This window comes from Panicum virgatum, chromosome 6N, assembly GCF_016808335.1.
Source record: "Panicum virgatum strain AP13 chromosome 6N, P.virgatum_v5, whole genome shotgun sequence".
In the NCBI taxonomy this organism is placed as follows: Eukaryota; Viridiplantae; Streptophyta; class Magnoliopsida; order Poales; family Poaceae; genus Panicum; species Panicum virgatum.
This window is the reverse complement of record NC_053150.1, coordinates 26798589-26811332: the sequence shown is the minus strand read 5'-3', so window position 1 is coordinate 26811332 and position 12744 is coordinate 26798589. Positions and strand designations below refer to the sequence as shown.

The following is a 12744-nucleotide window of genomic DNA, read 5'->3' as shown; positions in this document are numbered from 1 at the left end:
GTCTAAGAAGGCATTGTCCTTGGACACCTTGTGTCCGAGAGGAGGGTTGAAGTCTACAAGGCCAAAATCGATGTCATAGAGAAACTTCCACCCCCAGTAAATGTTAAGGGCATCCGTAGCTTCCTAGGCCATGCGGGGTTCTATCGCCGATTTGTTAAAGATTTCCCCTCACAAACCTTTTAGCTAAGGATGTGCCCTTCGAGTTCACCGACGAGTGCTCAAGAGCTTTCAAAATCCTTAAGAAAGCACTTGTTTTAGCTCCAATCATTAAGCCCCCTGATTGGAGTTTGCCGTTTGAAATAATGTGTGATGCTAGTGACTATGCCATTGGTGCGGTCCTAGGCCAAACCAAATATAAGAAGCATCACACAATTGCTTATGCTAGCAAAACACTACCAAGAGCTCCACTGAATTATGTAACAACTGAGAAAGAGCTCATGGTAGTTGTTTTCGCTATTGATAAGTTTAGATCTTACTTGGTAGGAACAAAAGTTATCGTTTATGCTGACCATGCAGCTTTAAAATATTTGCTCACCAAGAAAGATGCTAAACCCCGCCTGATTTAGTGGATTCTCTTACTCCAAGAATTTGACCTTGAAATAAAAGATGAAAAGGGAGTCGAGAACACGGTTGCCAATCATTTGTCGCATATGCAAGTCACTAACATGCAGCAACAACCCATAAACAACTTCCTACGCGATGACCTGATGCTCAAGGTGACGGACTTGAACCCCTGGTACGCAAACATTGTGAATTTCATGGTTGCGGGATACATATGGCCTGGGGAGAACAAGAAGAAGCTTATATTTGAAAGCAGACGTCACCTATGGGACCCACCATACCTATACTAAGTATGTGCAAATGGACTGTTGAGGAGGTGCGTCCCAGCAAACGAAGGGATTTAGACAATAGAGAAATGCCACACTGCAGCATATGGAGGCCACTTTGGAGTTTTTAGGACACAAGCAAAGATATGGCAAAGTGGTTTCTTCTGGCCCACAATGTATGAAGTCACCAAAGAATTCATTCGGAGGTGTCGAAAATGTCAGCTGCAAGGAGGCATCACCGCTCGCAATGCAATGCCCCTCACTTACATCCTCTAAGTGGAACTATTCGACGTCTGGGGCATTGACTTTATGGGACCGTTCCAAAAGTCCTATGATTGCGAGTACATCCTAGTTGTGGTGGACTATGTGTCCAAGTGGGTGGAGGTATTACCATGCAGAACTGCAGATGCTAGGCATGCCCGGAAGATGTTTCACGAGATCATCTTCCCGCGCTTCGGAACACCAAGAATGGTCATAAGCGATGGAGGGTCTCATTTCACCGATAAGACCTTCAGTCGTTTCTTAATAGAACATGGTACGAAGCACAACATCGCCACGCCATATCACCCTCAAAGCAGTGGACAAGCAGAGACTTCTAATCAGCAAATAAAAAGTATTCTGCAGAAGACAGGGAATGAGATGGGGAAGGGATGGAAGAACATGCTAACTGATGCACTCTGAGCATACAGGACAGCATACAAAACCCCCATTGGCATGTCACCTTACCACTTGGTTTATGGGAATACATGCCACCTTCTAGTCGAGCTTGAGCATAGGGCTCATTGGGCCATCAAGAAATGGAACATGGACTTCAAGCTCGCCGGAAAGAATAGAAAGATGCAGCTGGCAGAACTGGAAGAATGGAAAGAGTATCATAGTGCCCAGAGATACAAGGATCGAAACAAAAGATGGAATGACAAGAGGATCCGACTCAAGGACTTCAAGCCAGGTGATAAGGTATTTATGTTTAATTCCAGTGTCAAGCTCTTCGGGGAAGGAAAACTTCGCAACAAATGGAAAGGGCCGTACACCGTCATCAACACGCCTTCACATGGGGCAATCACACTCCAAGATGACGATGGTAAGTATTTCAAGGTAAACGGCCATCACTTAAAAGTTTTTCATGAACCTTTTCATTCCAGCGAAGTTGTAGACGAAATAAGCTTAGTAGATTTTGCGTCTATACACCCTTTCCCCAGGAAAACAACACATGCACCCAATTTTCGCCTGGCCGAGAACTCTGAGAGTGCACACGAGAAACAGGAGGCCCAAACAATCCCAGGTGGGTTCAGGCGATCCCATGGGTCGGCCGACCACACCTTGAGCCCATTGGCGTTCAAATTTCGTATTTGACCTCAACGGCCCTTTTGTGTTTCCTCATGTGCATACGTTGTTTTTCGGCATGTTTCACATGGTTTTGATCCTCTCATCTCTTTAAAAATCTCTCTCTTCCTCTCCTCTCCTCCATTCACCTCCAACTCCAAGTCTCAACCTCCACCATAGCCTTTGCACATCCTTTTTCTTTGAATCCCATGGCCAACAAGTCGCTCGTTCCGTTCGTTGGCTCCGTCTCGACATCCGGCCCCGACGGAGAGCCGACGCCCGCCAACCTTGTGATGGTGACTGCCTCGGATGAAGAAGAAGCCGTGCACATCGCCACTACACCCCTAGCCATCGTTCCAGCACCAGAGGCAAAGGGGACACAGAGGGGCACCGACAGAGGGTCGACCGACCCCCTGGTTCAGCCGAACCAGGAGGGAGGCCCCTCGAGCCTCCATTTGATGCCGCGCACCATCATGAAGTTCACTGCCAGGAGAGGCAGGGGAGGTCGCTCTGGCACTGTGCAAAGGTCGACGATAGCAGAACTCCGTCCCAAGGACATAGCCATTCGTCTCTTCGCCGACGTCGGTCTGCCAATGCCAATGGAGGAAGGCGAATGTTACTATTGTACCATTAGAAATAAGGATGACGGTTTAGTTAGCCATAGGTACACATCGTTGTTCTCGCCTGTAAGTGACACCCATCCTAGCCGTATTAGGGTGGTAGGCGTCCGTACCCCAGGAGGAGGGTACAACAAGGGCCTCTTTTCTGCGCTCTCCCCTAAGGAGAAGAGAGAGGCCGAATCGGTCGCGTCCACCCCCAAGAGGGTTGAGAGGCACATCTCGCCTCCTCCCATCACTCGCCCTGAAGGGCAATATGAGAGTGAGGACGAGAAGGCCCTCAAAGGACCCAAGGTTGTCCAGCTTCTTAGGATTGTAGTTGCAATGAAAAAGGATCACAAGAAGCTGGTCGACCAGGTGGCGGAGCTGACGCTAGAGCTCAAGTCCCTTAGGGATGAATACGAGACTTTCCGCCGTGGCCTGTGCTCCAAGGTTGCATGCCTGGAGAAGGACAAGGACTCAGCCTAGGGAGCATCACCCTTTGGCTCAGGGCATATTTACTATTATAGCATTTTCTTTTCCAAAGCGTAGTAAGTGCCCTTGAAGTTTGAATGAATAAAATTTGAACTCCCCAGGATTCAAACTGGCAGAGTTCCCCTTTTGTGCATATTTTATCTTCAAATCTCATATAGGCACAGAAACAAGTGTAGGGGAGATGCACCTCACAAACAGGCAGCACAAACTCGACACGACCAGCGCGAGAAAGGAAGGGACAGGGAGGCCCACTGTGGGGTTGGCCGACCCCACATGTGAGCCGAACCCTGGTGGGGCCCACTCAGCTTCATCCACCTCCACTTGATCTGTTTGCGCCCCTAAATCTTCACACCTCCCTACATAGTTGAAAATTCAACTCGGTTCCCGTTTAATTAAAAATTGCCAAAACCCTTATGCTTCCAAGAATAAAACTTGCATACTCGTTATTCCTTGTTTCCTTTGAATCTTGTGAAATGAAAATTCTTTGAGGGACCCCATGCTTTCTAAGTAATTGATTAATGTGAAATGACTAAGTTTGTTGGAACCATGCTCTTCCATGCAAAGCCCTTGTTTTCTTTTGTACTGAAAAAATAATAAAGTAGATTGTCTCCTCAAATCAATATAAATTTCTACCAAAGCCAAAGTTAGATTTTCACGCTTAAACCTTTATATGCAGTTTGACTTTGCATTGAGTTTTGTCAAATTTCTATACCCTTGTTAGAAATACATCATACTCTCATGATCAAGAGCACGTACACGGTCATTTACATGCTATGCTTCTACACTGGGAGATAGCAATGTACTTCCATCCACATATCCACATAATAAAACTCCATGTTCCATGACCACTTTCTCCAAAGTCTCCATCAAAGATATGGGCTATGTAAAAAGAAATAAAAGATGTATACCCAAAGAAGGTATGCCACATGCTTAAAAAGCAATGTCAAAAAATTGTGTAAAAGATGCATACCCAAAGAAGGTATGCCACATGCTTAAAAAACAATGTCAAAAAAAATGTGTAAAAGATGCATACCCAAAGAAGATATGCCACATGCCCACATGGCATGTCAAAAAAAAAGAGAAAAAAGAAAGATAGCCCATGTCCAAGAAAAATAAAGTAGAAAGATGGATCATGCAAGGGAGTCCACTAGCCACCAAAAAATTATTCCACACACTTGCACCTCTTGATCAGATTGTATGACTTGTTTATGCTTGGACTTGTTTTTGACTTAACAATATAAGCAAAGCAAACATGCCTACTATCCCTACATAGAGCTCCAAATATGCCAGATTAGCTGGTAGGAAGAGAAGGCAACATCTTTGTCTTGGTAAGGATATAAAACAAAAAGAGTGACTTAAGAGGATAATTTGAGAAGCATGTCAGACCCGGGGCAGCGGGACTGCTTATAGGCATAGAATGTTCTAGAGTACGGGATAGATCATGGATGTACCTTACCGCTTTTGTAACTACTCGAATAGGCGTAGAATTAGCTGTAGTACAAAGGAAACTACCCGATTGTGTTGTAGTAGGACGCCAACTGTACTTGGCTAGGACTTTCCATGTAACCCTGTCCCCCGGATATATAAGGGCGGGCAGGGACCCCCTCCAAACAATCATCAACACCTAAGGTAATACAAACATTAGCCCCCCCTATGTCTCTTGGCTAGATCCGCCACTGGACAAGACATAATGCCGAGGACAGAGCAAGACTGCCATACCTTACTTATCGGCACACATTCACCACTTCAACTAGCAGAGCACGACGCACAGGAACCAACAAGATGGCCACTCCGGGATGCAGGACACAGACGACGACCGCCCGAGGACCTCGACTGATAGAGTTGGTGACCCCGATCGACGGGACATGCAACTCTCTCTCTCTCTCTCTCTTGTGTGTGTGAAGAGGGTCCCTTTTTGACTATAAGAGGGAGGGTCAGCCGTCTAAGAGGAGGAAGATCCAATCCAAGACATTCATCATCCATTCTCCACTTGCCAGCTGGTAACTCCCCAAACTCTCAAGCATATGGGCTCAAGCAATACATCCGACCAACTCCTGACTAGACGTAGGGCACTATTGCTTCAACCAGTATAAATCTTGAGCCATTGTGTGTTAGACCATCTCCGATCACAACGCGCGACATACACTACGAGTTGATTTAGCTGCCAACCATTCCTGGAACCGACAATGACCATAATAGCATTTTCTAAAAATGCAGCTTAATTTATAGACTGAGAAAATTTTTATAATTTCACACCGTATTTCGTTGTCCCACCCCTTCCATTAGGAATGGATTGGTGGGATAAGAAACTCTCATTTCTCTTTCACAAACATTTTTTTCTCAAACCCTCTATCCAAATATGGTATCTTTTACAATGAATCTGATCACGTAAGCCTTATGTATCTAATATTTATAGCTAACTAAATGAAGTTTAATTTAAGATTAGAGGTTATTGTACATTCTGTGCTAAGAGATTTGTAGGTTGGGTTAATCTTGCGTTCGATCCGGGAATTAGCAGGCATGAGGCTCCTTGGTACGTAGAGCTGTTAATTTTTTGAGTTTTATGGAACAGGAATAATTTCCTCAGGTTTGAGGATGATTCTTGCACTGTGCTAAATCAACAATTCCACGGCTACTAATCTTATCAAAAAAAAGAGAGAAACGCGACCAGGTTATGACGGCCCCACTGTGTTTTATTAAGACGAAACGCAGCTGCACCTGGTCGGAAAAAAAAAGCCCCATACCCGAGGGGATTTTTATAGCGCAGCGCACCGGGTTCGAATGCGAACGTGTGGCGTCGAGGACGGGAGCGCCGACCATTGAGCCATCAGTTCGCGGAACGTGTTCAGCTGGCTTGTCAGCCAACCAATAAGTCAGAAATGTTTTTTTTTCTCACATCAGATAATAAATCAACATCAGCTACCAACCACAGCCAGCCGAACACAGCGAATACAGTTTTAGTATATTGTCAATGACAATATCATCTTAAGGAGATCCAGCCGTAGCCCGTACCCAAATATAAGTTGAGGACAACTCGACACAGTCATAAATATCACTAAGAGCATCTCCAAGAGTTTGCCATATTTTACTTGACATATCTTGTGTTTTGCCAACTTCTAAAAAGATATACCAAGTAAAAAAAAACTTATCTCCAATAGTTTGGCATAATTCACTTGTCAAATCCAGATCTAACTTACATCAGGAACCCTGAGAGAGAAATAAAATTATATTTATGCCCTTCTACCTCTTGAAAACTTAAATCAGGAACCCTTCTCTGTTATTTATTTCTTTTTTCACCCTCCCACCTAACTAGAAACCACGATGTCAACCGCGCGCCGCGCGCGTATATTTACGCGCTGGAGGCTGGTTTTTCCCAAGTTGCCAAAAATTGCCAAGTCTTTTGCCAAACTGTTAGAGGAATATTTTTAACGTTTTTGCCAAAAATCAAAGATGGCAACTCGATTTGCCAAACTGCTGGAGATGCTCTAACTCACCTCAACTGCTCACCTCAGCCGTGTTTGGGAGGGTCGCCGAGGACTCCACGTGCGGAGCCGGAGCCACGGAGCTACTATTTGCAGCTCCACCGATGCAGCCTAAAAATGACTCCAGCTCCTCCTGCAAATGCCCAGGAGCAGGTCCGGTGGAGTGGCCGTTTGGTGCGGCTCGGGCTTCTCCCACGCCGAAGTGACATGCGGAGCCACAGCCGGAGCCGGAGGGCTCCAAAACACGACGTATCGCGATATCGTCTTATTTAGAGTTTCTTGCTAGTTTAATAGTACAAAAGCACCCCTTCAAATACCAACGTTAGGTTAACCTTATGTAGGATTTGTTTTGATTTCAATTCATATAAATTTTGGAATGGCATAAATATTTTGAAATTTAAATGGGATATCGAAGGGCATACCATCTCGTCTCATAAGCACTCGTGGAATGTAACGGGGATAACGGTCTACGAGAGATGACACTTGTGCAGCTAAAGGAGCGTAGCTTAGCTGGTAAAATTTCTTGTGATGAAAACTGTCCAATTATTTTAGAAATTGATGCTATTTTTTCAATGTAGAACGGGCCCATCAACAGTATGTATTCCTAAACGGGAGTATGCGTACATATTTACGATTATTTGTGCCGTGTTTAAAAAAAATGCTGCAACATGCAACGCTGTGTCCTTTCCAGTATTGCAGACACTGACGCCCCGCAAGACGACATCCAAGATGATCAAGACAAACTCGACCCCCCTCTTTTCAAGATAGTTACTGAAGATCTGCAAAGGTATACCGTAGGTCCGTAGCTACCTGAATTCATTTATGATTATGAACCCATCTCAGTTTGCACCCATACAATTTTTCCACATTATGACTATTTGTTAGCGTCACGGTATGTAGCCAGTAGTTGGACAGTTTCCCCGACAGTTCAGAGTTTCAGATTGCAAGGCTTAGCTGTAACTGTTAGTCTTTTACAGATGAACTGTGTCCTCAGCCTAACAATTGGATTATAGAATTCAGATTATCAGATTAGTAATGCAACAAACCAAGGTATCATGTTTTTTTCTTTTTTTCAAATGCAGAACGTTACAGCGCTCTGCTATTTACCACCTTTGCCCTCTCCTGTGTTCGTCAACTGAGTAGAGGCGTAGAGCACAGTAAAGAAGGCATTAGACATTATCCAGGAATTATTCAGGCACAATGAAAACACTATTTAAGTGCTGAAATATCGGAAATGGACCAAAGGTATTACTGGACTGCTTCAATCTTTTCAAACCACATCATAGAAATTATTCTAATGTTGAGTACCAAATGGGTTCTAAATAGCCTCCCAACACCAAAGGTGTCAAAAGGTCATTTTTAACATTTCCTGCCCTTACCTCTCACACTAGCTAATTAAGGTCTTTATTCAAGAATCACGCCGCAATGAAGCAGGAAAGCCCATCTATCTACCACGGCCATGCCTATGACGTTATCGTAGGGCTGTCAACCGCAAGCCCCATAGTATTGAGTCCGTTGTCAACATAGACGATCGAGCCAGTGATGGCAGAAGCCAATGGAGACACCAGGAATGCAGCTGTGTTCCCCACCTCATCTGTTCAGCATGCAATATTTTTGTTTAGAGAACATTTTTGTTGAAAAAGGCCACACTGCTTTCAAATAATACATTTGGGGGGGGGGGGGGGGGGGGGGGGGGGGGGGGGGTAGTTAGTCATAGTGAAAGAAACCAATCTTCACCTGCCAACAGCTCCTTCTGCAGCGGTGCATTAACATAAGAGTACTCTATCATCTTCTCAATAAATCCAATTGCCTTAGCTGCTCTGCTCCCCAAAGGGCCTACAGATACCGCGAACAAAAACACAATGAAACAAATTTGAGGACACAAGTCCCCTAATTGCTAAAGCTAGATATCCTAAACTGTTGTGCAGATCACATGTAATACCTAGGGGAATAGTATGTCACGGAAAGTTTTAACACATTTATTAAACAATAATATATTTATTTACCAGCACCATTCACATAACTATGTATAGAAAGTACTATTAGTGAACAATATGGATACTGCTAGCTTTCTTCTGAGATGAATCAGTTTCTTCAACAGTATCCTTTCAAATGAAAAACATACCTGCAGATATGGTGTTAACTCTGATTTTGCCTTTACGTCCGGCTTCAAAAGCAAGCACCTACATTGATATGTGGGAAAAAGTGTAAAGAGAAAAGTGATGTACAGGAAAATAAATTATTCAAGCACACAACTGTGCAAGACCATACCCGTGTATCACTCTCAAGAGCTGCTTTGGCGGAACTCATGCCACCACCATATCTATAAGGAAAAGAGAGGTAATAATCAGTATAGCCACAACAAAGTAATCTCAGCTCAATAATTAGCTTCTTCATGTAAATCTCAAAAGAATAATTACCCAGGAATTGCCTTTTCAGACGCAATGTACGTTAGAGAGATGCTAGCACCACCTGCAAAATATTTAAATTCATGAAACAGAGTCAACAAAAGGGATACAGGGCAGTGTTTTAGGACATGCTTTCTCTATTGAAGAACACGAAGAGTGGGTTTCTGTCCTCCAAGAGTTTCACACATATCAAACACATTGTATGTAGCTATAAACAATAGAACTATAATGATTTATGATATCGGCAAAATTTAAAAAACAAATAAAAAACAGTAATAGCAGAATTAACCCTAGCATGGGAAATATAAGTGCCCGCATAGCATAGGAGATAGGCACTACCTGGATTCATTATAGGAAGGAAATGTTGAAGCAATGAAACATAGGAGTAACTGGATGCTGAAATAGCAGCAAGATAGCCTCTTCTTGATGTCTCCAACAATGGCTTCGTTACCTTCAAACATGAAGGTAGGTGAGTTTTCAGTGAAGATTTCATGAGCATAATGTCACCAGAAAGAGCTCACACACATAACAGAGCGAGATGGAGAGTGGGAGAGAGATTGTACCTCAGGGCCATTAGCAAGAGAATGCACAAGTATGTCAATGCTGCCAAAATCATTCTTTACTGTTTCAGCAACTTCCTGTTAAATTAAGAGAACTATATTAGTCAAAGCTCTAAAGCTTTCATAAAAACAAGGTATCCCATTGCAGTTGTATTCTGACTGTTGTTTTCTAGCAAGCAAAGAAGTTAGGCAAGCCATATGGAAGGAAAATGGTTAGCATCCACACCTTAACAGTCCAGTTTGATGATCCAGCATATCTTTTGTTCGATTTTACCTAAAATAGAGAACAAAATTTTGAACATGAACCCATGTTGCAAATTGAGTAAGTATATACATATAAATAAGAACATTACATCTTCAGGAACATCTTCAGGGGAATCATAGACAGCATCAAGTGGATAGACTTTAACAATATCCATAAGAGATCCATCTGGCAACCTGTATCAATAGAAAGTCACACATATGCTAAATAGTAGGTCGAAAGCTAGACTATGAATATTAAAACCAATAAAAAGTTAAAATACAGACTTGCGTGATTCGTCGAACTTTCCACGCCTCAGACTTGTCTCAAATATGTTAAGTGCCTGTCATTGAAGAATACTACATGAGATAATTGGTCAGCAAAACTGTCCAAGGAAAGGAAATCTGCAAGAGTCCGATTAACATACCGGCACCCATGTACCAACAAGAATTTCCGCACCAGCTGCAGCAAGAGCTTTTGCAATTGCCCATCCATAGCCATTGTCATCAGCAACTCCAGCAATAAATGCCCTTTTACCTGAAACACTAACAATAAATGAGAAACATTGTAGTCCTTCAGAAGGCTTCCTGCCACATATCAGACTGACAACAAAGTCCTTTCTGTTTTCACTTTTTCAATAAATAGAATTACATACATGAGAATATTATACAATGTCCAGTTATTTTTAAGGCATAAGGGGATATCTTTTATCATATACGTTAGACATTTTTTTCCTTAAAGCACCACAAACAGCTTTCTTATTCTATACCCATGAACTTTACATTGTTTCCAGGAAACTGAATTTTCAATCACGAAAGGATACCATGGAAACCAATAAACAAGATCAAAAAAAAGGTTCAGCTTTACCAACAAGATCTAACATAAGGTTCAGTTTTACCACTAGACTATATGCAAAACACATATCATTCCATATAATCTGTATGCAATGATGTTTCGGTTATAGTGTCAACCAAGAAATTGAGGCACTCCAATCAGCATATGTGGTCATCACTTAAATAGATTACGAAAAACTGTAAGGATATTTCAGGCCATAAATTGATGTTTTGAAGAAGTCTGTCTGCTTCCAACAACCAATCAATTGTTCTTAGTTCTAAGGGTACGACTAAGAATGGAACTATAGCAGCATACACAACAAAAAAAGAAAATTTTTACTGTTGCAATCTGAGAGATGTCTAGATGACTTGAGTTACCTCTGAGATCAATGGGAAGCCCCTGTGGGCCACTCTCTCCTGACATTGCTCTTACGACAAAACCAGCACGCTTAGAACCAAGAGGCCTGGAGCAGCAGATTTTGGGGCAGCTTGCAAATCTAGCGGTGGTTTCAATCCTGGAAACCGCTGCCCTCGAGGCAAGCATTCCTTGTGAAGCCGAGATGCAGGGGCGTGCAGACACCATCTTCACACCAGCAGCTGCTGAAGCACTCATCGTGTTCACTACAAGCTAAGCCCGTCTGTCAGAACATCAATAGAGGTCACTAGAAGGAGATACCGACAAGAACACAAAAATACTCGTCTGGGTTCAACACAATTACAAGAGCAAGAAACACTTTCTCTATCCCGGATTCAGAACAGAGTTCTCCCCCATTTGGACAAATAGTTAATCATTTCCGGACGACAAAACTTCTAAGCCAACGAATCGGTGAAGGAACCAAGATTCAAATATCAGACCCCTCCTCACCGGGGAGCAGGACTTGAAAGTTCACGCCCCGCGCCCCCATCCCCCTCCCCTAACTTATATATATCCAACTAAAGACCAGATTACACAACCAACCAAAGGCACGGCATGCATCTCTAATTCTTTTCCCTCGAGAAAAAAAAACATGCGACGGCAATTAGTTCAGTTCCCTGCTTGTACCACCGGAAACATCACTGCTCTAACACCAGCGCAGAACGCCGCCGACACGGACCACCCCCTAAGATTCACCCTCGTACGAACAGAAAGCTAGCGCGGATCGCGGGCGAGAAACGGGAGGATCGGGAGAGGCGTGGCTTACCTGGCCTCGGGGAATGCGGGAGGGGGATCTGGGAGCGCGATGCGCGTGCTGCTTGGGCAGAGCAGGGCGGTGGAGCGGACAAGGGAGGGAGGAGCTGCGGAAATAAAACAAGGGTTTTTCGATGAGACCGAGGGGGACGAGGGTTTGGAGTAGCTGAGAAACCGAGGAGGCCCCTGCTGGCTGTGCCTTGCCTGCGCACCAGTTGTTGGCCCACGGGCTGACTGAGTTGAAAGTATCTCTCGGCCCATGGAGCAACTGCATAGTTTTTTCTTCTTTTCCTCATTTTTTAAACAAAACGCATGTATTACGTATATACGCAAAGAAAAATCTAAGAAACAACTGCTCGTCCCAAAGAACACGTGAAAACGGATTAAAAAATGGATGCTCGATGAGAGAATAATGTTTATATGAAAAAAATACAACTAATTTTCACTACACATGTAAGTGATGATGTCATTTTGGAAAGCGACATGTCCTCCTGGAGGAAGGGGTCGCGCTGCGATAACACGGTCCATACGCAATTCCCAACCACCATGGCTATATATCGCATATGGTACAACTAATGAATCCATAGTCTGAAGCGACGCAGATAGCCATTTTTGGCACGAAGTGGCCTAGGTACAACTCCTCCTTTCTCCTCCGTCTCGCCACCGACGTTCTCCACCGTTGCCTCTCCACCGTCGCTCACTTCTTCAAGGTTCGGTTAGGGACTCTGGGTTCGGGGCTTCAGGGTTTAGATTGCTTGGGGTTTGGAGCTACCAGGGGGCTGGATTGTCATGTGAGCTATAGGTATATAGG

The 12744-nt window shown here is 43.8% G+C and overlaps 1 protein-coding gene across 4 annotated transcripts; it reads right to left on the bottom strand.

Moving 5' to 3' along the window:
* Positions 1–7910: 7910 nt before the first annotated feature.
* On the bottom strand, positions 7911–12101 carry LOC120679230 (enoyl-[acyl-carrier-protein] reductase [NADH] 1, chloroplastic-like). 4 transcript variants are annotated; one of them, XM_039960768.1, is made up of 13 exons: positions 11947–12101; positions 11144–11403; positions 10360–10469; positions 10220–10275; positions 10045–10129; positions 9918–9965; positions 9695–9769; positions 9471–9582; positions 9144–9195; positions 8995–9046; positions 8849–8906; positions 8461–8559; positions 7911–8317 (listed from the first exon to the last, which is right to left on the bottom strand). In XM_039960768.1, exons 2-13 carry the CDS (start codon positions 11376–11378, stop codon positions 8187–8189), a joined length of 1113 nt encoding a protein of 370 aa, XP_039816702.1. In that variant the 5' UTR covers positions 11379–11403; positions 11947–12101; the 3' UTR covers positions 7911–8186. The 4 variants fall into 4 exon arrangements, with proteins under 4 accessions (XP_039816702.1, XP_039816703.1, XP_039816704.1 ...); XM_039960769.1 differs by having other exon boundaries at positions 11144–11393; XM_039960770.1 differs by having other exon boundaries at positions 11144–11386.
* Between the last annotated feature and the right edge of the window lie 643 nt (positions 12102–12744).

Bases quoted from the DNA above. Each gene is read 5' to 3' on its own strand.
- LOC120679230 (XM_039960768.1), bottom strand. From the start codon at position 11,378: ATGAGTGCTTCAGCAGCTGCTGGTGTGAAGATGGTGTCTGCACGCCCC. The intron at 9,047-9,143 runs GTAATTATTCTT...TTTTCCTTATAG, and splicing joins TCTGAAAAGGCAATTCCTGG to ATATGGTGGTGGCATGAGTT. The intron at 8,560-8,848 runs GTATGTTTTTCA...CGGTATCTGTAG, and splicing joins AGTTAACACCATATCTGCAG to GCCCTTTGGGGAGCAGAGCA.